Source organism: Serinus canaria, chromosome 10 (genome assembly GCF_022539315.1).
Source record: "Serinus canaria isolate serCan28SL12 chromosome 10, serCan2020, whole genome shotgun sequence".
Taxonomy (NCBI): Eukaryota; Metazoa; Chordata; class Aves; order Passeriformes; family Fringillidae; genus Serinus; species Serinus canaria.
Window position 1 is genome coordinate 291,753 of NC_066324.1, and position 26,504 is coordinate 318,256.

At 45.8% G+C, this 26,504-nt stretch overlaps 1 protein-coding gene across 1 annotated transcript; it reads right to left on the reverse strand.

Moving 5' to 3' along the window:
• Positions 1-6,599: 6,599 nt before the first annotated feature.
• Positions 6,600-26,475, reverse strand: ZNF512 (zinc finger protein 512). Its single transcript, XM_030235641.2, has 14 exons — positions 26,329-26,475; positions 23,824-23,882; positions 22,368-22,576; positions 20,561-20,650; positions 16,936-17,019; positions 15,672-15,796; positions 15,211-15,297; positions 13,428-13,526; positions 12,875-13,042; positions 12,069-12,260; positions 11,314-11,415; positions 9,738-9,800; positions 9,109-9,207; positions 6,600-8,654 (listed from the first exon to the last, which is right to left on the reverse strand). The coding sequence occupies exons 1-14, from the start codon at positions 26,356-26,358 to the stop codon at positions 8,334-8,336; spliced, it is 1,728 nt and encodes a 575-aa protein (XP_030091501.1). The 5' UTR covers positions 26,359-26,475; the 3' UTR covers positions 6,600-8,333.
• Positions 26,476-26,504: the final 29 nt, after the last annotated feature.

Here is a 26,504-nt window from a genome sequence, read left to right on the forward strand (position 1 = left end):
CAGACTGGCATGGCCTGTTCCATGCCAGGGCTAGAACTTCAGTCCACTGGCTTGGCCCACATGGAGACCAGGGCTGATTGTCCTCTCGGGATGAGACTGCAGAATGTGGATTTCATTTCCAGCTGATTCTCCAACTCTTTCTTGCTGCCATTCTCCTGACACCCTCTCCCTGGCATTGCTTCTGACAGGGCCAAAGTAATTTGCCAGCTGCATCACTGGCACTGGGATCTGCTCCTTGTGTTTGCTTGTGCTGACTGTGCGACTGTTCCCCTAATTTGGGAGCAGAGATGAAGTTCTGGAGAAAGGGGAGAGTGTGTGAGCCTGGCTGTGCCACCTGTTTGTGCTCAGTGCAGGGCTAAGCCCACCTGCCCCGCAGGCAGGGGCAGAGCCAAGGGGGCGTGGGAAGGAGGGGAACCCTGGGCCATGCCTGTACCTCCGTGGCACAGGACAGGGAGCTGTCAGGGACTTGGGACAGCGAGACAAGGTGTTGGAGCTCAGGACATCCCTCTGGGAGTCCGGAGTTTCCAGAACCCTTGCCAGGGGGCTCGGAGACCCTGGCACACAGCCCAGAACATCAGTGGGTTCGATTACGAACCGTGGAACAACTGACCACCTTTACATGAAGAGATAAAAGCCACGATAGTGTAAATAGTGTAAGAATGAAATAATTACAGCGTGTAAATGTAGGTTTTAGGATTTTCTGTGTAGGGGTTTCTGGGGACAAGACGGAGGGATTTGGGCGCATCTAGCCTTTATTCTTCTTCGCTACCTCCATCTTCACTGGTGATGTTGGCCCTTTTAGATTGGTCTAGAGTAGAAACCCACTGTCTAATATAGATGATAGGTATTGGAAAATAACTGTAAATATTGTACACGTAGTTTGTAGTATATAAAGATAACACCGCCCTGGGGGCAGGCAGAATGCCTCTGTCCTGCTGAACAGATCTCGGCTGGGCAGGGAGAAAATTTTATAGCTAAGATACAATAAACAACCTTGAGACCGAGAAAAGAAGAGCTCTGACTCCTTCTTCAAGCGACGGGCTGGGAAAAGAGACTTTTGAACTTTTCTCGGGGTCTCTCTGACCAGCTAGAGAGAGAGACCCCGACAACAAGGCACCGATACAGTGACACAGGGCACTGGGCAGCCCCTGTGATGGAGAGCCACTCATGCACCCGGCATGGCAGGGGTGTGTGCCACAGAACCTCCCTCTCCTGCTCAGGGGCTGCTCTGGGACAGTCCTTGCCTCAGTGGCTGGTGATGGGAGGTGGCCAGGGACGGGAGAGACTGGACTTCTTTTGGGTGGCATGGACCCAGCCACCCCACCTGGGTGCAGATCAGCCTCAGAGCTTTGAGCCAGCCACCTGTGCCAGGGATGTGACCTGTCCCTGCAGCAAGTAAGTGCTGGCGCAGCAGCTGGAGCCAGTGCACTGGGGTGGAAGTGTCCTCCCAGTGCTCTGCACAGCAGCAGCTTTGCCTGTGCTCTGCACAGCAGCAGCTCTGGGGCAGGGGCCAGGCCCAGGGTGGCTGGAGTCTGTCTTGAAAGATGGCATTTGGTGTAGCATGCCAAGATGTTTTGATGAGGAAAGAGTTCAGCAGTAAAAAGTTATGCAGTAATCCTGTAGGCTTTCAGGATGTCCCCATTTTGATCACCGATGCAAACCATCTTTGAGGGGCTGCAAGGACAATATATAGATGTTATTTGGGCCCTTTTCATTTTATAATACTGAATTTCATCTGCCGTTTCATCTCCCAGCCACTCAGTATTCTAAGATGCTTTAGTCCTTCTTCATGGTTATCTTTTATTTTTTAGTGCTCCATGTAATCCTCAAACCTGACCTTAGACCCTGCCTGTTTACTGCCTGTGTCATGAGGGAAAGATTTTGAACAGTCCAGTGTTAATGTGGATCCCTGCAGGATTCCCCCAGTGTCCTTACTCCCCTGAAAATGTCAAATGTCTCATCCAAATGCTTCCTCTAGCCCTTAACAAGACAACCATCTTGTTTAATTCATGGCAATCTTGCTTTTTAAAGAGGTCCAGGGCCTTGTCAAATGTTTTTGGAAATGCCAGTTGCAGCTGCAGCAAAATCAGATTGAAGATATTTAGCTCTGAGCTTTTCAGCACAGGAAGGACCTGGGGGTGAGACCAGAGGAGGCCACAGAGCTGCTCCAGGGCTGGAGCCCCCCTGCTCCGGAGCCAGGCTGGGAGAGATGGGGGTGCTCAGTCTGGGGAAGAGAAGGATCCAGGGAGAGCTCAGAGCCCCTCCAGTGCCTACAAGAATGATGGGGATGGACTATTTAGTGGGGCCTGGTGCAATAGAACAAGGAGCAATGGTTTAAACTGAAGGAGAGTCAATTTAGAGTAGATGTAAGGAAGTTTTTCACAATGAGTGTGGCCAGACACGCACACAGGCTGCCCAGAGAGGTGGTGAGTGTCCCCATGTTCCAGTAAAACAGATGGGATCCAGTTTCTTCATGCAGAAAAAGCCCATTCTCTATTTACAAAGCTTATATTTATAGGAAATATTAGAAAGCACCATGTTTGACTTAATTGGCTAATAATATACTGATATTTAGTTTATTGGTTAGTAAATGACTGGGGTGTATGTTTGTTAAATCTCTCTGGTTTTGGTTAGTTCACGTATTTTGGGTTTTGATTTTTATGGGACAGATTTCTTCTTTATTACAGATGCAAACAGTTTTCTTACTAGAATAGTTTGTTGTGCTAACTGCTTTCATTCTTATGATTTTTTTTATATGGGAAGTTACAAGCTAACTGCTAGCTTAGCTAGACTAGTAGGGCCTAAACTATTTTATAAGGTGGTTTTTTTATACTGTCTTTACCTGTATGCAACATCCCATTCTTGGAAGCATTCAAGATCAGGCTGGATGGGGTTCTGAGCAACCTGATCTAGTAGAAGACAATCTTGCTCATGGCAGGGCCATGGCCTGGTTGACATGTGAAGCTGATATTTAAACCTTCCAACCCAAAGTGTTCCATGATTCCATGTGTTTAAAAGTCTTCTTTGAGGTTTACCTCTTTACCAAGTACCTAAATCGGACAAAGTCTGTCTTCCCTTCACATCCTTCCCCTGCATATGAGCCCTCCTCCTTCCTGTGGCCCTTACTGCTGCACGGGCTGGTCTCTGGTTCCCGTGAGATAAAGGAGCTGACCACAAAAATGGCACCACGGGTGCCACCTGTCCTGGCCACCACCCCCTGGCACCACGGTGCCACCTGTCCTGGCCCAGGGCAGCTCTGCCTGCCTGGGGCTGTGGCCAAGAGCAGAGCCAGCCCATGCTGCAGGGGCACAGAGGGCCAAGAGCCTCCTTAGCCATGGGGAAGAACTGGAAAAAAAGCTGACAGGGCTGGCTGTGATTTTCCAAAGCTTTAATTTGGGTCTGCCACCCCAGGAATCACTGGGACCATGTCTCTGGTTCTGGTCATTCTATGGCCCAGTATCTGAATAACTACCAGGCTTTTGTTACCTGCTCCGAAGAAAGACAGAGGCTTGCTTCTGAAATGCAACTGCACTTTTTGAAAACAGAAGCTCCTGATTTAGAAGACCTTTGAGCATAACTCAGATGTGTTTTTGGACCCGATACAGCATGCATAAAAGAGGACTCTGTGCTAATTAATGTCTCAGCAGAGCTGTCCAATATAGCCACCACCCCTCCAATCTCACTCTCATTCCACTATATTTTAATGAGAAGATTGACCTACTTAAATTTGAAAGCAGCTGGCTTTCAGAGCCAAGCAACACTTGAAGAAATAATGTCATGCTTAGTGCTGGTTTCATGAGCAGCATCAGTCCCACAGCATCCCAGGATGACATTAACCCTCCACTTGCCAGGAAGGTCACTGAGCAAGCACCTAGGACCAGACTGCTCCAGAAGTTGGTCCCAGGCCATGGCTCTGCTCCCAAATACCTGCAGTGGCACAGGGAAACATTTGATTTGTAGGTAATGTCACTCCAAGGGAAGTGAAGCAGAGGAAGAGCTGGCCTGGCACTGGTGTGGTGTCCTTACCAATAGAGAAATGACAAACTACTGGGATGTACCCCAACCTCACAGTGAGAGAGCTAAGTGCATGACTGCAATGATTTCACTCTCACACGCCACACTCAGCACCAGACTGTTCCATACAGGTAGGAATGACAAACTGCACTGGATATCTCTGTGTGAAGTGCACCCCATGTCACAGTTTCCTCTCAACAGAACAGCTCCATTTTTTTGCAACATTATTAAATGGCATTATTAAAAGAGCTTAAACCCTTAAGCTACTGCATTGCAAAACTTGCAGGAAGGATAGTAAGAGATCTCATGAAAACTAATGAATTATTAATGATGTTTAACAAATCTTGGGGAAATCCTTAAGGATTAAGAAAAATCAAAACAAAACAACTGAACAACTCCCAAACCAAAATATATTCTCTCTCCTCCTCCAAAAAAAAACCCCTTCAGGCCCCCAAAGCAAAACTCAAGTGTGCCAGTGTTTAAAAAAAGACAAACTGTGTGATGAGTGTAAGTACATCTTAGTCTGTCTCCCAGACACACCAAAAACTGACATCAAAGGGCATCATAAGTAAGACCCAGCCAATGTGGTTTCACAGAGAAGTTTTCTGTAAATATTATTCTTTAATTACAAGTCCATTTTGGTAAAAGTAGCTGTTGACATCATAAATTTCTCTAAGGCCTTGTTTTTGGCCCCACATGTTATACAAGCATCGGTGGAATACATTAAATGCTTGATATTAAGTATTTGTAAATAACAATTTGTCCTAGAGAATCCCATACTCTGCAGCCATTTGACATCTTTATCAAGAATGTTGATGAAATGATATAACAATTGCAAAGAGAAACTGCATATTAAACCCAAGCTTTCTGGAAAAGTTACTGTACAAAACATAATAATTAAGGTATCTGCTAGAGTAGTTCTGTGAAATACACCACAATGTTTCAGAATGTGTTCATGATGTGCCGTCTGGCCTTAAACCCTGTTGAGTTTCTAGAAACAAAAGAAATGAGTCCTCAGAGGCATTTGCAGAACAACTGAAAAATGTGCTTAAGAGGGTAAAAGTGAACATTAACAGTGTAGTGAGGGAGTTGAGGACAAAAAGAAATAGGTGAGAGCAGAACAAGGTCATCCTTGTATCTTACATAAACCAGACTGTTACAGAACACTGCAGCTGGTTCCTGGTTCATCCCTCTGGACTTAAAAAGTGAAAAATGCACCAACTGATACATAACATGTCAGCAAAGAACAATACAAAACAGAAAAAAAAAAGAAAAAGCTGCTTTGACTGAGACTAGCAAGCCTCTTTAGCTCATACAGCAAATTATGTCTGGAGTTAATTATGACCACAAATATGCAGGAAGAAATTTCTGCTACCCTAAAGCAATTTCCGTTACCAGGACTCAACAGTATGGGATATAGAGGCTGAAATAAAACAAGTTCCAATGAGAAGACACGGCATTTTTAGTACAATGAACCACTGCAACAAGTACTGAGTGACTAGCCAGTCTCTTTTGTCACTTCTGAGTCCTTCAAAACTGGATCTCTTCCTAAACATGTACTTGCTGAAATAGAATTGGTAACAGCAAGGACCAGTTTGCTGGGGCTGTGGGCAGCGTCCCTCCAGGGCCTGTTGCCCATCTGAGCTGCTTGGTAGAATTGATTTTCTGGAGGGGAGGGATGTCACCCAGAAAAACCTGGGGAATCAATGGTTGGAGAGCAGCCTGGGGGACAAGATCCTAGGGTTAACAAAACTGGGATAACACAACCTGGCCTCGTGCACTGGCAGCCCAGAGACCACCAGGGTCCAGGGCTGCCTCTCCAGCAGCGTGCACAGCAGGTGAGGGAGGCAGTTCTGCCTCTCTGCTGAATCCCCTGCCCTCAGAGCACAGGAGCATGGCTGCCTTGGCCCCACTGCAGCAGGATGCAGGAGCTCCAGGACAGATCTCTCTCCTCACAAGCAGTGCACTGGCAGCAGTGCCACCACCTCATACCAGCTTGAGCCAATCCCACAAACAATCTGCTGTTGTGCTGATGGACAGGGATGGATCCTTGGAGAATGCTCTTTTCCATGTGCCATGTTATGTGGGGGAGTATGTTACTGAAGTAACTACAAAACCCAAGGGGTCACAAAGTATTCATGTCTAGAGAGCGGGTCTAGTTAGTAACTCATTAATGACAGGAAACAGGACTCTAGACTGAAAACCACTATGAAAAACCTTTTTTAATTCCTGGGTTTATTGTACTCAGTGGGAATGCAGTGAACGTTTGCTCCAAGTACAGCACTGTGGAGTTCAGAAAAGAAACCACGAAGACAGCTGAACAGCACCAGAGCATGCAGGGCAACCCTGCAGCAGGGCAACCCTCCAGGTAGGACAGCCAGCCCTGCAGCAGGACAGCCTCCAGCTAGGACAGCCCTGCAGGTAGGACAGCCAGCCCTGCAGGTAGGACAGCCCTGCAGGTAGGACAGCCAGCCCTGCATGTAGGACAGCCCTGCAGGTAGGACAGCCCTGCAGCAGGCTGGGCTGTGCTGGGGGAGGAGGGATGGCACCAAGTACACCACACAGCAAACAGATAAGAAACCAGGTTCTTGCACTGGTGACATTTTATTTTGTTGTTTTCTGATCTTGCCCATCTCACTGCAGACTCTACACGCCCTATAGAGTCTCCACATCTGCTTTCAGCACAGCACCTGCAAACACAGCAGCACCTAGTTCCAAAGAAAGTTCTGGAGACCACCTTGGCCCTACAGTATTCCCTGCTGTCAGAAACAATGGGATTGTGCTGGTACTAACACACATGTACAAATCTGCCTGTTCCCCACAAACTGCAATGCCTTCCCTGGGAATTTCAGCACCAGCAACTTTGTCAGACAGTGAAAATTTTGCAATTTTCTGGTATGATGGGTCTTTGGATGACAAAGTCTGGAGAACTCATTCTTTGAAAAATAGGACTACCTGTGCTGCTGCTTCCTGCTAGCTTCTCTGGCATCTGCAGCACTCAGACGCTGAACAGGTTGCCCAGGGAGGCTCTGGGTGCCTCAGCCCTGGCAGTGTTCAAAGCCAGGCTGGATAAGGCCTTGAGCAACCTGGTCTAGTGGGACATGTCCCTGGTCATGGCAGCAGAGAGTGAGACTAAATGATCTTTAAGGTCCATTCCAATCCCTTAACATTCTATGTTTTATAGAGACAGGAAGATATTATGCCTTATGATCCAGAAAAAATGCCAACAACATGACTTAAAATGGTGACCCCTCTTTTAACCTTTTCTATATAGGGAAGCCACTGCTAATAGATCTCATTTGCACAGAGAGGTGATACTGAAAAGAAACAAGTTATGTAAGACAATGAAGGGGGTATCTGCAGAGGGGGAAAAGACACTGTGGGAGCACTGGCATGACAAAGAACCACATGCTGGCAAGGCAGCTTCGTGGAACCTGGTCCCAGGACTAGCAGGCTGCTCATGTAGGGATGCTCTGTCTTGCAGTATGCCTCCCAGGTGAGCACTGAACAGGTGGGCTTCAGAGGGCACACAAAGGCCATCTCAGTACATCAGTTACCGAGATCTCTAAAAGGCTGGTGAATCTCCAAAGGCTTGAGAGCATTCAGTTGTTGCAGCACTGGAAGACTTTCTACACATGCTTAATGTCCAGCATTACAGGAGACAGATGCAGGAGGAACAGTGGGTTCCTGACAAGGGTAATAATGACCTTCCATCACTTCCACGTCTGGTGCTGTCTGGTGCTGAGCCTAAACACCAGGGTATGAAACAGAGCTTTGTGCAACAGGATACAGCAAACACTGAGAAGGTCTCTTTTGTGGCAGCCTTGCTGACAACAGACAGGAGAGTGACAGGGCAAGCCAGAGTCTTTGCATTCTGCACAGAACTGTTCTCATGTTTAGTGTGGGTGCATTCTGTGCAAGGAAAGATTTCCCCGTTGAAGAGACCTAAACATTGTGCTAGTCAGTCCCTTTTGAGAAGAACTATAAAAAAGAACCCTGATCTCACACATCAGAGGAAGATGACAAAACAGACACTTGCTGTACTGGAAACCACTATACAAGCAACTAGTATGACCAAACTGAGACTGCAACCAGAGCAGGAATCACACTGCGAGTGCCACTGTCCAAAGGAACTCCACTGGCAGAAGCAGCCTCTGCCCCACAGCTTTGGTTTGAATTCCTCACAACTGACCAGATGTTTCAGTATCAAAGTCACCTGTAGAACTGAGTCACAGTCCCAAAGGCATTCAGTTGCTTATATTAGTGCTGTGAGTTATGAGCCTGACAGAAGTGGGGCTTGTAACTGAAAAGCTTTAGGATTACTCCTTCTCATCTTCTAGGGATTTACTTCGGCCTCGCTCATGGTTGGTTTTTGGAACTTCAGCTTTCTGTGCAACTTGGGGTGCCCCTTCCTCACTGCTCGCGCTCTCGTCTGCTCGTTGTGGACGACCTCTCTTACTTCTCCTTGTTTTTTCAGCTCCAACAGCAGTGAGCTTCTTGGCAGCCAGGGTACCAGCTCTCTTCTTTTTGCCCCTGGTCAAAGGACGTTTCTTCCGTTGCTTCTTCTGCTCTTCCCTTTGCCGAATTTTCATTAGCTTCTCAAAGCTTTTGGTGGTCGTTGTATTCATATCAAACCAGTCCTGCAGGTTTAGAAGGCAACAGGTTGGTACTGATCGTGGTGGAAATACCAAATAAAGCCTATCAGGGCTTACAATATAGCTGCCTTGTGGGACAAGGTTTCCCTGAAAGGTAAGATCTGGAAAGACAACTGCCTAACAATGCTCTGTTCTTTGATGTGCCTCCTTAGGTATCACTCTGTCTCAGAGGATTCAGATTTGATTTGACATTTGGTTAGTTAAAGGCACAGGAAATGCTGTAGAGCTGAACAGAGCAGCAGCAGCTTGGGACAAGGCACGTGACATGACACAACACTTACTCCCCAGACTAACACATAAGACCAGCTAAGTTTAATGACCCTGTTCCCAACAGTAAGCAAGGAAAATTAAAACATGGCATACATCCAGCATTTTCTTCTTAAGACACTCTCCCCACCTCCAACATCCTGAGGTTGAGGTTCCACTCTGCCTGTCTTACCTCAGCGTGCACAGAGTTGATGTGATACTTGACCCCACTCTCCGAAATGAACTCCTTCTCACACAGGAGACACTTGTATTTACCAGCCACAAAGTCTCCCTGGCATCAAAACAAACAAAATTCCATCAAGAGCTGCTGGACTAGGAGGCTGATAAACCTATATATTCCAATTAAATCTTGCTCAGATAGAACCCAGCAATAAAATCTAGAAGCTCTCATCCACAGCAGACAGCTTTAGCTACAGCAGCACTGACATGAGTGAGCAGTTGTGCCCATGAAGCACAGGACTGCTCTCTGAGATGCCATAAGGTCTCCAGCAGTGCACCTGGAAAAGCTGCTCTTGTAGCTGTGAACCTACAGGTGGAACTGCTGTGTCATTAAAAGGAATGACAGTAAGGTGCTTTCTCCTGCTCTCAAGTATTGTTTACAATGGCATCCTTAGCACATAGGGGAGCACCCAAACTGGGGGCTGGAATAAGGCGATCTTTAAGTGCCCCTCCAACCCAAACCATTCCATGAATCCATGAACTTGTGAAGATCTCAGATCAGCAGGTGGCAGGACAAGAGTTTGAGCAAAGGGTTATCAGAGGGACAGGGACAGTGGGGCTATTAAGAGGAAGGCTACCAACCAAGGTACATGTGCCAAGGTGAGACTTGAGTCCTGAGACACTGCCATACACAGATTCACAACCCTGAAAAAGTAAAAAAAACCCAAATGTGAACTACATGCTAGCAAGAAATCACTTTTTCCTGGACAATAAAGCATTATTATGTCTGGAGGCCAATCCCAAAAGTGCAAAAGAGAGGTAGAGGGAGGCAGATACCAATCCTCCTCAGCCAGAATGCTTCTGATAAAAAGACTATTAGAAGAGTAACCTTAGTATTTATATTTCCAGTTTCTGAGCACACTTGGACATAAAAAAAGACTCCTGCAACAGTTACTCTCATGCTCTATCAACAGCCTGACTAAAATGACAGTTTGCTTTCTGCCTGAAGTGCAACGGAGAAAAATTTCAAGCAGAGCACACAGAGCAGTTACAAGACACTTGTCCCTCCTGCACTGCTCAAGTCTAGTGACACAGAGCAGGAGCACAGCATCCCACACCCCTGATCTCAGCTAAAGAGCAGCTTTAGAGGCCTGGCCCATGGGGAGCTCCAGGGAGCAGTCCTGGGGTACCACACTGTGCTCAGCCCTCAGCCCAGGTCCCAGAACAGGAGGCAGGAGCAAGACATGCTGCTGGGTCACTGGCTGGTGACACAGGACAGCTGCTTTCTGCAGACTCTCCACAGACAACACAGGGCAGCAATTCTGATCTTGAAAATTATGCTAGTCTGAATACTGGGGAGAGAGTGCTGGGGGTAGGGTAGGGGAGGGCAGGGGGAAGGCACCATCTGTACACCAAACCCAGAGGGCAGCTGCCACTGATCCTTGGCTCTGACAGCATGCACCACATGGAGATGTCCACCACCTCCACTAGTGGGGCCATTTGTTCCCACTGGATCTGACTCGTGATTGTTGTAAGGCATTGTGAAAAACTAAGCTTTCCAGTCCAAGGGGTCCAAGAGAGCCAGAGAGGGACTTTGGACAAGGACCTGGAATTTCAGGACAAGGGGCAATGGCTTCCCACTGCCAGAGGGCGGGACTGGAAGGAATCCTTCCCTGTCAGGGGGCTGAGGCCCTGGCAGAGGTTGCCCAGAGAAGCTGTGGCTGCCCCATGCCTGGAAATGCTCAAGGCCAGGTTGAAAAGACCTTAAAGCTGGTCTGGTACAATGAAGAACACTTAAGTGCTGTCCCAGCAGTGTCTTTTCACTCTTGTATTTCCAACTCGACTCCTTCCTTCTATGAATAGATTTAGACAGAATGGCAGAGGTCTGTCATTTTTCCACTATTCAAACCTCCAAACTGACCAACTGCCCACCTGGATGAGAAAACTGTACCAGCCTGACACCAAGTCACTGGCTCTCAGGTGCTCACACACATTCCCAAAGGAGCATCCCCAGCTCACTTTGATGCAAAAGACAAAAGGAACATCTCCAGACATCCCCAAGACTAAACAGGGCCTTGATTACACTAAACAACCATATTGAGATGGAGCAGGTTTTGTCTCCCACAGAGACCAACTGCTGTTTCAGGGTTATGGGAAGCTGTTGGCTCATACAGACCTATCTATCCCCTCTGGGGCTTCAGAAACAGTTAAGGATTACCTGATTTGGGCAGTGGACTCTTCGGTACATCTTTATCTCCGTTTTCCATTTGCACAGCACATCTTGACTAAATGTGGGCAGTCCAGGACGAGTGTATTTCAGCTGAGACAAAGATGGAATCAAGAGCTGCAAGTAATGCTGGCTATGCAGAATTTCCTCTTCTAGGCTGAGACAGAAGTGCTATCTCTTCTCCTACTCTAAAAGGCAAACTCCCAATAATCAATGCTCTCTTGTCTCACCAACTCTCTAGAAACATTAACTGAATCTGGAACACCCCACAAGATCAGAATCTGAAACCTCCCATTGCCTTGACTACAACAATTGCTCTAAATGTCCTTATCCTGCTGAGATCCATTATTTTCCTTTGGCTTTCACTCACAGCCTAAAGGACACCCCTGGAAACTCTAAAGTCTAAAGCACTGTGAAATAGCACAGCATGTATCAGAGACTGGAAAGATTGCTGCGGCCTTACAGCATGGCAGGAGTGATCTGAGCCTATGATAGCCCATGTTCCTTGTGCCCCCTGGGAATTCCAGCAACAGGACTCTACAGTCATTACAGCCTGCCTGAACAAAACACTGCACCACAGCAACTGCTGCTGCAGAAATACTGCGAGAGAGAGAGAGCAGAACCCAATCCCCCACACAACACACTGCTTTCCATGTGCCATAAACATGGGGTAGGAGCCAGTACAAGGCTCATTAGATGTGGAGGTATAAACTTAAACCCTATAGAGCATTTTTAAGGTCTTGTACCTTCCGGTCATCTGGAATCAAGTCCTGCAGAACTTTTCTTTTGGGCCACTCTTTGGCCAGCTCTTCTCCTGCCAGCTCATGGAGATAGTAGATTGCCACCTTTGCAGATCTCCTCTGAACTCTGCCTGCGCTGTTTTGCTCCCGTTTCATTTCTTTCAGGTTCTCTGTTCTCTCCTCATGGAGGAAAGTGACCTGCAATGAAGGCTCAAAAAGGTGAGTCTCTTTTACTGCTTCCTATTTCAGTTACACTAAATACTGGGAATAAATGTTTTGCTGAACTCCTCATAAACAGGCTGCATCAGCTATGGTTTAGTGTCACAGACACAGGACAGAAGTGCATCCTATTGGTCAGAGAGACCCCCAGAACTGCTCACAGGGATCACAGCAGTGAGGCTCAAGTAGAGAGCTTCATGCAGTTGCTAGTTTTGAAAGGTATTCCATCATTCACTGTAAAACCCTCATGGACAACAAGACTGCCTGTTCTGCTCCAATGGTGAGAATTATAGAAGCAAAGGAAAGCATCTCACAAGTTATGTTAGCATCACTCTTTCATGGAGCAGAAGTCAGGTAATTTTCTGATGCTATGCTAATTTACTATTAAAAACATCATCCTAGTCATAGACAAGCAACAGCTACTCCTAGAAGGAAACTATCAAGGACAAAATAATCCATGGGCAGGAAAAAATGCAAATATTTGTGGTCTGTTATTACCCAACAAAGTAGCAGACAAAAGCCTACACATGTCTCAAGCCTGAGTGGCTGAAGTCCCATCCCAGTCCCCTGATACCACTGCAGGGTGCACTCACCGGCCCGTGCTTCGATCTGAGGTGGTAGACAAGTCCTGCCTTTGACCTGTATGCTTTCCCACAGTGATGGCACTTCATAGCCATTTTCTCCAGCTCAGAAGCAGCCTTCCCACATTTTTTAATATGATATAGGTATCCCATTATGCTGGTGAAGCTGCCTGTGCAGCCCTGCCAACACAAAAGGAAAACACATGGAAGAAAACCGTTCTTTCAGGGCTTACAACCCCAGTGTGAACAGGATCCACAGTTTGCTGACCAAAGTACTGGCACTTATCCTGACAGAGCAGAGACAGGCAGGTAGAGAATTTTAATGTTAGTCTATTTGGACAGACAAAATCTGCAACAAAGAATTGGCATTGAAATGACTATTAAAGGTCTCTTTTAACCCAAACCATTCTATGATTCTATGCTACTCTGCATTAAAAGCATAGCTGGGATCTTGAAACAAATCTTGCTTTGGCCAGCACCAGAGCACACTCAACAGCACTCTCATGTTTCATGTCTATGCATAAAACACTGCTGTTTAATTGACACTTTGCACAATGCAGCTTACCTCCCTTGCACACTTTAGTTTTCCCATTCGCTTCAAAACCTTCCGAAGGCGCTCTCGCTCAAGCTGCTCATCCAGTTCTTCTCCCTCCTTCATAACTGGCTAAAGCACAGCAGAAAGATGAATAAAAAACACAGGATGCTCAGCAGTTACAGTTCTCCTCACAGGGAATTCACTACTCACACTGGGGCAGGAAAGCTTCTAAAATAATTAAATCTCTGCAACTTAACGATTTTACAGACATGCATTTACTATAATGATGACTTTCTGTATCTCTGCCGGTTTTGCTGGGGTGACAGCTGGTGTGGGGCTGTGTTTTGGATCCGTGCTGAGAACTGGGTTGATAGCTCAGAGATGGTTTTGCTGTTGCTGAGCAGTTTCTGCACAGTGCTAAGGGCTTTTCTCATGCTGCTCTGACAGAGAGGCCTGGAGGTGCACGAGCAGCTGAGAGGGGACATACCTGGGACAGCCAACCCCAACTGACCACAAGAATATTGCAGAGCATACTGCTGACCCCAGTTGACCACAAGGATATTGCAGAGCATACTGCTGACCCCAGCTGACCACAAGGATATTGCAGAGCATACACTACCATGCTCAGCATGTAAAGCTGGGGGAAGAAGGAGGAAGGGGCAGACATTCAAAGTGATGGCATTTGCTGTACCAAGCTACCACTATGTGTGATGAAGCCATGTGGTCCTGGAGATACCTGGTCCTTCCTACCAAAGTGGTGAATAAATTCCTTGTTTTGCTTTGCTTGTGTGCTTCATCTATTGAAATGTCTTTATCTCCGCACATGAGTTTTTTCACTTTGATTCTCTCCCCCATCCTGTAGGTGAGGGAGAGAGTGAAGGGCTGCATGGGGCTTGGTTGCTGACTGGGATTAAACCAAAGAGGAATTATCTTTAAAAGGAGTAAACTGACAGAAAATTATGCATCTTAAACATTTACTGGTCCTACTGTTTCCACTCAGCCCGACTAATGTGAAGCAGACTGCTTGTACAATTACTCATCTGTGCAGAACTATAGCTCAAGTCCCTTATTCTCTCTCTGATAGTTACTGTACATTATTTCCTACTTTACCTAATATTACACCTAGACTGAGTAAAAAGATAGAACTCGGTGACAGACCTAATCCTCAGGGCCAGAACATGATCCCTGGCCTGCATCATTTACTAACATGGCTGTAGGTTCAGAAACTGCAGTACTGGGAATTGTGCAAAAAAATTCAGAGTGAATTATCTGAACTTTACACAAACTTCCAAATGACCTTTTCAAAAGTTCTGATTCTTCACAACTACAATAGGAGACATTGCCTTCTTTAAAGTAAGAGCAAAGAGGAAAAGCAGATTGTAGTATTAGTACTAATCTAGTGTTAGATTAGTACTTTTAAAGTAAAGAGAGATGAGAACTAATTGCTGCTTCTGCTATTTTATCTCAAATCTAGTCTGCTCTGGATGAAGAAAAGCTTCCTCCTTTCTAGCAAAGGACTGAAAATTGCAGCCTAATATTTTTAATTCTGATTGGGAATGCCTTTTATGTGTGACTTATTAACAGCCTAAACAGAAATCCATCCCTCTTTCTATGAGATTGCATGCCTACCATCTCTGGTAACATTCTACTGTTTTTCAGATGTCAAGTCTCATTGGAAAATTAACAGTTCAACTAGATTTAAACAGTTAGAACACTCAAAAAAAGCACTCCATGTTCTGTGTCTGTGTGTAGCAGGAAAGGACCAAAGCCTGTTCTGCCTGTAGGAGTTTCAGATGCACAGCAGCTGTGTTACCTGATTGTTATGGTCTGCCATGACATGGTATTTCATCCCTGCTAAAGACTTCAGCTGCTTCCCGCAGTGCTGACACGTGAACATCTCCTAGAAATAAACAAGGATGTGGTGCATTTAACTGTAAATTAACCAAAGCAGTGGAAGACTCTTTGGGGGAAAGGAGCAGGAGAGCAGAGCAATTTATTTGGGCCTGGTAACTCTCTTCAAAGAACTGGTTTTATGGAGTCTAAAATCAAGTGGAACAATGAATGAACTACACCTTTGTTCACTACCCCAAACCTCCAGCAAAAGGCTGGGCAAGCAGCACCAATCACTGTTCTTACAGATGTATAAAGGACTCTTGCTAAGGGACATGGTGATGAGATGAAACTGATTTTAAATACAACACAAAATAGGCAGGCATTTCTATCAGTAAGCTGAAGAGGAGTAAAGAAACCATTGCTCATCTCTTGTGTTCTTACCTTCCTGCAATTCACCATATGTTTCTTCAGTCCTTCTACAGTCTTCCTTACCACAGCTCGGCACGTGGGACAGGTAACTCGGCCTTTGTCCTGAATCTCTAAAGACCACTGTGCTTCCATACTACCTGTCAAAACACAACGATTAGAACACAAGTGCTAACACAACATCTTTTTTTTTTTTCTCCTTCAATGTGCGCAGTGAACCCTAGAAAGAAACAGGTCACATGCTACCAAACTTGTGTCCAGCTGCACTTCAACACGTGCAGCTCCTTTACAGCTTCAGGTACGGACTGTCACAAGGCACACATCACTCACTGTCAAGGAGCATTTTATAAACACCCTTTGATCTACCATTCTCTTGTAAGGTGTGTTCTTCTACCTGACCAGTGGACATTTTCTCTGTGGTAATTTCTGTCACACAATTAGTTTAGCATGCTGAGTAAGCCTTTCTTTTGGCCAAAGTGCTTTCATAGTAAAAGCAGGCACAGACTACCAGGGCAAGTTACTCAACAGCCAGGGAAAAGCACCCTGTGTGGCATGGTTTTCAGTTTCTGGCCTCTTTATGAAATCCCAAGCAGAAGTTTGGCATAATCCACAAGAATTATAAATTACTAAAATGGATTCTGGGAAGAAAGTGGTTTAGCAGCCATCTGCCTGAATTCTTATTGTAACAAGATCCACAGCCTCTCCTCTTTCCCCAATAATAACAGGCCAGGCTGTCCCTCTCCTGGGAGAAAGTTTGTGAATCAAACAGCACTTGGCAGAAAACTGGGGTGTTTAATGAGTGCTGTGATTTACAAATTCCAAGTTATTCCGCTCACTGAATCAAGGCTAATTTTATTTTTCTAGGACAGATTGCTTGGGTCTCTGGCTCCCAGGAAAGGTGATCTGGCAGCAACAGCTGCGGAGTTTTTCCTGCAAACATATTCTGCTGAGTAAAAACGGTAAATATTTTAATGTGTTTAATAATGCAACTATTTTAACAGGCTTTTGTTCAGTTCAAAAAGTGATTCCTCCTTCACTGTTACACTATGCAATAGCCAGAGCACGTGGAACTACACTCAAGCAGTGTACAGTCCTTTCAGTCCTATTCTGCAGTACTGACACAGTGCCAGGACAGCAGCCAGCTCCTCCTTGTCAACAGTACAGTGAACTACTGAATGGAAAACACCAGAAGCACAGCTGTTGCTCAGATTCAAATCCTAGAATCACATTTATCTTTTATCTGCTTCATGAACAACTCTTAGCTACTGCCTCTTCTTACCTGTGTCATAGGTTTCTGGCTCTTTCTGAACACTGTGGCGTTTTGTTCTGGAGTTTGTTTTTGTTCCAGTTTGCTGTTTTTTCCCTGTTATAACACAAACAAGACAAGCCAGAATAGTCAGTTCTGCTAGCTTTGTTACAATAAAAACCAGATTTTTTTTTGCTAGAAGGATGCTATTTAGTCTGCTGACTCAAAGTTATTTAGAAATGTTCAATGCTTTTTTTTTTTAAAGCAATGTTAAGATTATGTTTCCTACTCCCTTTCAAGATCTATTTATAGTGGCAGGCATTAGTCCCACCCAAATACTTTTAAGTCTATTGTTGTTCATTCTCCAAGCTCAGGGGATGGGAACTCTTCACACTGACACATTCTCTGTGCACAGTTTGGCTGAGTCCATCTGATGACAACCATGGGAAGTCTCATAGCTCTACTCATTCCAGTCTTCCTTAGACTAAAAAACTCTTATTGTTTCAGCACGGGTTATGCTGTTTGCTCTCATCTCCCTGTCCTCTTCAGCTGACCCACACATTTCCTGAACTGCAGTGCCTCTTCCTGGAAACAGCACTCCATGGTGACCCTGCATTAGAGCAAAATAATTACTTCACATGTCTAATTACTTCACAGAGTCTACATTCCTCCTCAAAGCTCTCAGTCTAACATCTGCCTTCTTAAAAACCCACTATGATACTGCTAGTCTCCAGTCAGCTTTTGATCTGCTATGGATCTTGAATCCTCTTCTGAAGCACTGGCTCCTGGGAGGCTGCTTGTTGTTTTTCACCTGTGACAGTGTTTCTTCCCAAACACTATCATTAATTTTACACTGTTCTCTATTTTTAAATTGTTTCTCTGTTGTTGAGACCACTTTCACTTTTAGCCTTTTCTCCAGTACACTTGCTGTCACTTTCAGCTTTGTGCTGTCTACATACTTCCAAGTCCTTGGTGACAGAAACAACAGTCAGAATTGAAGACAGGGACATTCCATGAGCCATCTTTCTATACTCCTGTTTCACCAGGCCAGTGACCTCATTGTAGAAGGCTATCAGGTTGCTTTAAGCATGATTGGCCCTGCATGAATCCATGACAATTACTCCAAATCCCCATCTTCATGTCCTTCATGTGTTTGGAAATGCTTTCCAGGATGATTCTCTCCATCAGCTTCCCAGGGACTGAGGTGAGGCAGACTGGCTAGTAATTCCCCAGACCTTCCTTCTTTCTGTCCTTGAAGATACAAGTGGTATTTTCTCTCTTCCAGCGTCCAGGAACCTCTGCCAGTCACCATCACCTTTCAAAGATAATCAAGAGTGGCCTCATAATGACATCAGCCAGCTCTCAGCATTCAGTGCAACCCATCAGGCCCCATGAGACTTAGAATCATAAATTGTTTAGGTTGGAAAAGCCCTTGGAAAAGCCCCAAGATCATCAAGTCCAACAGTTCCCCCAACACTGCCAAGGCCACTGCTAAGCCATGTCCCCAAGTGCCACATCCACACGCCTTTCAGATCCCTCCAGGGATGGGGACTGCATCACTGCTCTGGGCAGCTGTACCAGGCTGGACAGTCCTTCTGGGGCAAAAAATTGCTCCCAGTATCACATCTAAACCTGGTGCAATTTGAGGCCATTTCCCCTTGTCCTGTCACTTCCATGGAAGCAGAGGCTGAACCCCTGTCAGGGAGTTGTGCAGAGCCTCAAGGTCCCCCCTGAGCCTCCTTTTCTCCAGGCTGAGCCCCTTCCCAGCTCCCTCAGCCTCTCCTGGGGCTCTATTCCTTTCCCAGCTCCATTTCCTTCCCTGCTCCAGCCCCTCCAGGTCTCTCCTGGCAGGAAGGGCCCAGAGTTGCCCCCAGCACTGGAGGTGCCCCAGCAGTGCCAGCACAGGGGACGGGCACTGCCCTGGCCCTGCTGCCACCCTAGAGCTGGCAAAGCCCAGCGGCCACTAGCTGGCCTCTTGCCCACCTGGGCACACCTGGGCTTGTGTTGAGCCACTCTTGACCAACACTCACAGGGCTTTTTTCAGCTCTTCTGCCCCAGCCTTGGAGTGCTTAATGGGGTAACAGTCACCCCAGGGCAGGGCCTGGCACTTGGCCTTGTTGACCCTCACACTGCTGGCCTTGGCCCATCATTCCAGCCTGTCCTGTCTCCTCTGCAGAGCCTTCCTGCTCTCCAGCAGATCCACATCCTAATCCACTTGGTGTCATCTTCAAACTTACTGAAGGTGCACTCAATCCCCTCATTTAGATCATCAAGAAAGATATTAAACTGGACTGGCCAAATACAGGGTCCTGGGGAAGACAAGCGGTGACTGGCCCCAGATGGATGTCACTCCATGCCCCAAAATTGGCTGGATGGTTTCTCTGGGCCCAACCATCCAGCCAATTTTCCACCCAGCAAAGAGTGCACCTATCCAAGCCATGAGGATCCAGTTTCTCCAGAAGAATGACATGGGAAATGATGTCAAAAGGCTCCACTAAAGTCCATGTAAATAACATCCACACAGCCTTTCTCTCATTGGTTAAGTGCATCAACTTGTCATACAAGAACATCAGGTGAGTCAGGCAGTACCTGCCATTCTGCCTGGGCCTGATCACCATGTTGTCCTGTAGATGCCCCATGACAGTACCCAAGAGAATCGGCTTCATGACCTTCCATGGCACCAGGGCCAGAGCCACATACACACCTGTGGTTTCCTAGATCCTCCTTCTGAGCCTTCCTGCAGATGGGTGTCACACAGGCTAATCTCCAGTCTTCTCAGACCTTTCCACCTAACCAAGACTACAGGCAAATGATTGGGTAAATCCAGTTTAAGTGCTCTAGCCTTGACCTCTTTCACTGAGTGTAGGGCTTCCTTGTTCCAGACTTTCCCTCTGTCTGGTCTCAGGTTCCTAGGATTCGTGAAGGATTCCTTAAACTGATAAAGATAGATGCACATTGAGTACCTCAGCCTTTTCTGTGTCCTTTGTCACCAGCTCCCCTGCTCTGAGGAGCACTGCACTCACAGCTTCCCTGGTCTTCCCTTTGCTGCTCATGTACTTGTAGAATCCTTTCTTGTTGCTGTTCACATCCCTTGCCAGATTCAACTCCAGGCTGGCTGTGGCTTTCCTAACCTCATCCTTGCAAGACTGGACAGCAAATGTCCACTTCTGTGTCACCTGCTCCTACTTCCACCACTTGTACACCTTCCTTTGCACCTAATCACTGACTGACAAACCTTCCGAAGGAACGAAACACCTCTGGTGTCACACATTTCTCCCCTTGGTCTTCGAGGCAATAAAAAAGTGTTTGGGTTTTATTTCCTCTTAACAAACCCATACTGCTGTTATCAGCTACTCAATCTCCAGATGTTTACAAGCAATGTGTCAGATTATTTAGTCTACAGTCCTTTGGGAAACTGAAAGATGCAGACTGGCCTACACGTCCCATAATTTCCTTCCTCCCTCCCTTTGTTGGACTTCTAAGACAGACTGAAATTAAATCACCTCCCACTGATTAAGCAGACACTAGTCAATGGCTTCTTAGAACAAAACATTCAGAATCAAAAACAGACTTTGAAGACTCCAGAAGATGTCATTTGGGCAGGCAAGTCAAAGTACCTGTAGGCTTGTAATTAGGAATTACAAGTTATTTGTATTACCCGAAATCTTCTGCTTCTTCTTGGGAGAGTCTTTAACATCTTTGCCTTCTCTTTGCTCAGATTTCCTCTTGCCTTTCAACAGTACTTCCCCTGATAAGTAAGAACAGATATGCTTCATCTCAGTATTTGGTCTGGATAACAGCTTTGAGTCTACTGCTGCCTCACCTTATCTTTGTATTCAATACTTATTTAAAAAAAAAAAAAAATGTAGTTCTTGTGAGGCACCTGGGCACCAGTGAACTGGACACTGACTTCTCACTCAGCAAACTTTAGGCACCCCATGGCCCACAATACTGTGATACAGAACCACAGCACGGCCTGGAAATATAATCCTCAGGAAAAGAGACAGACAGCACTAGGTTATGTGATAAAAACCTCACCTGCACTCACACAAAAAGGAGCATACAGAAACTGAAATAATATCATGCCTGCCCTGAATATTTCCAAGCCTATCAAAACCTTGTATCCATGAATACAGATGAGCACAGAAGCACAATGGTAGGCAGGGAACACCAATTATAGACTTAAAGAAACAGACAGCTTCCTCCTGAGTCTGTCCCAGGAGACCCAAGAGGATAAGTCAGTGGGAACCCCTCTCTGAAGCCCCCTCGGGAAGGGGGGAACAGTGAGAAGGGAGAGTGTGGTGTTACTGCCTAGGGTTATGTAGCACCTGGGGTCTGAGTGGAGAACAAATCAGGATTACACAAGACCAGGATGATCAGAAGTGGTATCAAAGGGAGGGAAAGGGACAGAATTACCCAATTTGGGGTTGATCAAGTACGGGAAAATAGAGGTGTAAGAGGATAGCAAAGAACACCTGCATGTAAATAGGTGACTGGTCAGTGTACAAATCTTGTCATGTCTGACATCAAGAAGGGTCTGTGAGTACGAGCCTGTCTGTAAGGAGGTCTTCACCTGCCCCTGGCATGGCTCTGCAGGCCCCAGAGGCCAGTGCATCCATGGCGCAGCAGCTGAGGAGACTGGGATACAAAGGTCAGGCACTGAGCAGATGGAGTGTATACGGGTGGAGGCTGCTGGTGCTGTTTGTGTGCATGCTGATCTGCACAGCTCCTGTTCACGTCTGTTTAGGTCTGTGTTGTTCCTACAGGAATACTTACTCAGTCTGGCTAATGACTGCACCTGGGGCTGTGCAGCTACAGCAATCTCACTTCTATCAAGCTACCAAATTTGCCTCTCCCCACAACAGAATGGAATACAGATCCTGACTTAGAGGTAAGAAGAAAGTGCATTAAAGAAGATTGAAGTTTTGACTCTCTGCCACACAAGAAGTTTGGAAAACAGCTCCTAGGCCAGGAAATCTGAATGTTCCTGCAACAACCTATGACCCAAACCAGACCCATTTCAAATCAGTAAATTTTAACTGACAAATGTGAGAAATTAATACATCCTTAAAAAAATAATAATCTACCAACCACAATAGCTGTATCCAATCCCAAATACTACTGAATGGTCCCCTTTGCCACATCTTTAGTGTTGATGGTTCTATTTTTAAACCTCTTCAAGCTCATTTCTGATGTGATTGGTGTAACTCTTACCTCTTCTAGAGATAGAACTGAGTTCAGGCACAGAATGATTAATAAACAAGTGATTCAAAAGGAACTGTATAATATCAGAGAACTGTACCTGTATTTGTGCAGTGGCAAAAGTTCATTTCTTCTAATACATGAGCAGCAATAGCAAGCTTGTAATTTTTGGCTGAATTGCATGTCTTTCAAGGGCAAACTAATTTCTCACTGAAGAACCATAGAGAAAATCAGTTTTGCCTTGGACCAGCAGTAATAAATACCTTTTTTTTCTGAAGTTTTGTTCACACTGTTTTTCATTCCTCTCATTTCCAACCAGTAAGCAGGCCTGCGAATGGTCCGCTTGCTCCTGGGTTCTGCACTCCCATTCACTGGGGCCTCTGGGGAGGCAGGGGAAGTGCTGGTGACTGTGTCCTCAGAGTCACTGCTCACTCCTACAACAGCAGCTTCCACCTCCTCAAGTTGCTTACACCTGGAAAACATCAAGTCAAATTCCTGTGTGTATGGATGCATACTAGCACACAATCACAATAAACTTGACAGACAACATCCTTCTCATCTTCCCAAGTATTCTAAAAATTAATATCACAGTTCACTGAATCTCCAGAGTTTTGGGAACTGTAAAGTGCGAGCAAGATAAAACACTGTCCTCAGTGCTGTTTTTCAGTACATCTTTTTGATAATGACATTAGTGAGATCTCTAGAGGAACAGAAAAAAATATTCCTCCTACCTCAAACTTTCAACTTTAGAAGCAGGAGCAAGTGAATCTTAATTTAAAAATAGGCATTTATCCTTGGAATATAAGAATATTTCTGCAGCCCATCATTACAAAAGAGACATTTTCCACCCCACAAAGGGCAAGATCTCCTTCAGTCTGTACTTCCAGAATCAGGGCTGGCACTACGCAATTAATGATTTCATGCCAGTAAGAATTTTAACTAGCGAGGCTTTCAGCAATGAAGACAACTTTCCAACCTACAAATCACACTACATTAAGACTACTTTAGACTAATCAGCAGCACTAAATTTTTTTTCCCAGAGGTCAGAGGGAATTTTGCTTCACTGTTCCAAAGTATTTTTCTCAGGCCTTGAAATGCCTGGACATCTACATTCGTGTACATGACAGCAAACTGAATGAGGTGTCAAAGAAACACAGAGTACCTATTCCCTGGGCAAATACCATTACATAAAGAGGAAAGAAAGGGAACACAAACATTTTGCAATGTATCCCATTGCTATTACAATTACCAACTGAAATAAGTAGATTACTCGGGTGATGATTGTGATGGCCATTCTGTCAATACTCTGAGCTGTGGAGCTCACCTTTAACACACCAATCCAGGAATTAATAAGGTGGGGACGCTGAGGGCACTGGGTCAGGTTATTACATACTATGTTTCAGGAGGTACTGCAGAAGCATGGGGAGAGGATTTCTCAAATTAAAGTCTTTAAGTTGCAATCACATCCAAAATACATACATTTTGGAGCACCGTTTGGTTTTGGACTTAAAATATTTATCTTCACAATGCTACAATCCTTTAAAAAAAATAAATGAAAGCTAATACACACACTGAAGAAAACACTTTTCCTACAAACCAGTAAGTGAAGTCGGCTGAGACTCTCAACACATTAATTAAATTGTTGCAGCTCTTAAAATTCAGAATATTCTCAGCTTTTTTCTTGCCTTCAATCACACTAGACAAAAACCATTCACATACTTTTTATTTCCTAAGGACTTCTTGAGCTTCTGCTGTCTGTGATGTCCAGTCCTGGTGTCCTAAAAAGGCAGAACAATTCACCTTAACAGCATCATCTGTTTTCTTTTACCATCTTTCACTACGCAGCCAAGCACAACCACCTGCACATCACTTTGAGGATATGCATACATCACCCTTTGAAAAATAAATCACTGTTTTCTGCAACTAGAAGAGCTTAACCTTTCCAACTCCAGCAGAACTGGACTGGAATCAAACCAAGGATGAGCCCCTCCACACTCCTCACATGAAATCCTTCCCCTACAATGGGACGTGGTGGAGTGTTCTTTGTCTCCAGTACATTCACTCATATATGTTTTCTGCCTATACTTTATCACTTGATGACAAATATTTTAGATACTAATTCGCTAGCTTTTACACAGTATTTATTTTTCCTTAATTAAGTAATTCTTCCATTTACCCTGCCAAGAACCTTGTTTCTAGTCTCCTTCATGCCCTCCTTTTTATCTCGCTTTATTATATCCCATCAGCTGCCCAGATGTTCACGTTATCCACATCAAAGAATCCTTTTTCTTATTTAACAAAGATTTTTTTTGTCCCTTATCAATTGCTGTGCTCCTATTAAGACATGTAATTTAACACATCTTTGTAAAAGTATGTGTACAAGTCAGTTGAACATCTCATTTGCTGTAGGTTGTTCCTAGTGCATGGACAAACACGTACCACCACCTTCTTCCAAATACTAATAACTGAATGCCATTCTTCATTAGAAAACTCAGGACAAGACCAGTAGTTATACAGACTAAGAAATAAAAATCATTGCCTAGTGGAAGTATAAAGAATACCAAAACTATAACCTAGGGAACAAAGGTAGTATTTTGCCATAAACAGAAACTGGCTAAGAAACTGGAAGAACCAAAAAAACCCACAAAAAACCCAACAGCTAAAACAAACCAAAAAAAAAAACCATCCTGAAAAAACCAAAAAATCCAATGAAACAAAACAAATAATACAGACAAAAAAAGAAAACAGAAGAAAAAAGAAATTATGGCTAATTACCTGTCTTCTTCCTAGAAGAATGTGATTCACACTATCAATTGCGAGAGACACCCCAAGCACCAGTTAAGAAGTTCAGTAGCAGGCTCTAATATCAATACATGAATGATTAAACTGTGTCTATGCCCTCTAGCCCCAGAGTTTCCTCAAGGAAATGTTAAGGAAGCAGCAGGAGAAAATTCACAACTGCTTGATCAAAGACTTCATAATAAAACTTGCCTCCTAGGAAGTAAAGTCAATTGGATGTTTGTATTTGCGTTATTTACACAAAAACAGTAGAGTGAACAGCATTATCTGGGAAATCTCTACATGAGAAATGTGTAGAAACCTCACTTTGAGAAGGAGACAGAAAAAAATCAGGGCTATGAAGTTATAATGATAAAAATGAATAAACAAGCAGGCAGAGTCTACTGCAATTCACTGGCTTAATCTAGGATTAGAAGAACCGAAATGACAAACATGGCATGTGTATCAAGATTCATGGGATTTTCATAATTAAAAAATTTTGCATAAGAGTGAAGATTACTATGAAGAACTTCAGCGGCAGTTAAGGATCTGCAATAAAAAAGGAGAGTGAAAATGATCTGTCCGGCTTTTCTTTCTGAAAAGTTAATAACAGCAATTATGAAGGAAACATCTATAAGAACTGGTATTTAAGTTCTGCGTGTTTTTTCATTTGTACACTTTCTACTTAAAACCAGAGACCTAACGTATGCAGGAATGCCCAACCGCTGGACATAAGGAAAACAGAAAAGTCGCCTTCCTTACACAGGTGAGGAAAAAGTGAAAACAGCGGCCTAGAGCCTGAAAAGACGGGGAGTGGTGAATTCTGTCTGCCCGTGGACTGCGGGCCATTCCGGTGAGCTGGAACACGGGCGGGAGACACCGTCCAGCCGGCAAGACGGTGAAGAAGCACAGCACCGAAACTCCCCGAGATGAGGAGCTGGAGCAGAAACTGGAGGTGATGAAGGTGCCAGCAGGGACGCCGGGCATCCTGCGGGCCCCGACTGTTCCCGCGAGGGCCCGGTATCCTTTGGGAAACTCCCTGTTCCAGCCCCGCCTTCCCGTTCCTACCCGCACACTCCATCAGCTAGGTGCTTCTGCAACGAAGGCATTTCGGACAAAACGCACCCCGGCGCCAACAGCGCCCCGCTAGGGGTTCCTGCCCGCCTCCGGGTCGAACAGAACCGGGACCGGCCCCAGGCCTGGCCTTCGGGCGGAGAGGGGCGGCTCCCGCCGCTGCTCCCCGGGAGCCCGGAGCGATCCAGCTCGCCGCCCGCTCAGGGCCGCTCACCGCGCCGGGCCAGGCCGCACAGCCCCACCGGCTGTCCGGGGAAGCCGGCTCGCTCCCGCGATCCCGACGTCGGAACCCATCTCGCGGTGACCCGCGGACCAGTCTGGCCCTCCAGGGCAGCCGCCGGTAGCATCGGTGAAAAGACTGCGGACACTCACCGAGCCACCGCCACCACTACCGTCCCGCATGGTGCGGGTGCCGCCGCCACGTCAGCGCCACGCCCGCCCGCGTGGTCCCTCCCGCCGCTCCCGGCCGGCCCCGGCAGCGCCCCCAGCCCCGCCGCGCTGCTGCTGTTGTGGCGCGCCCGGGCCGCGCCGGGCCGTGCAGCGCCGAG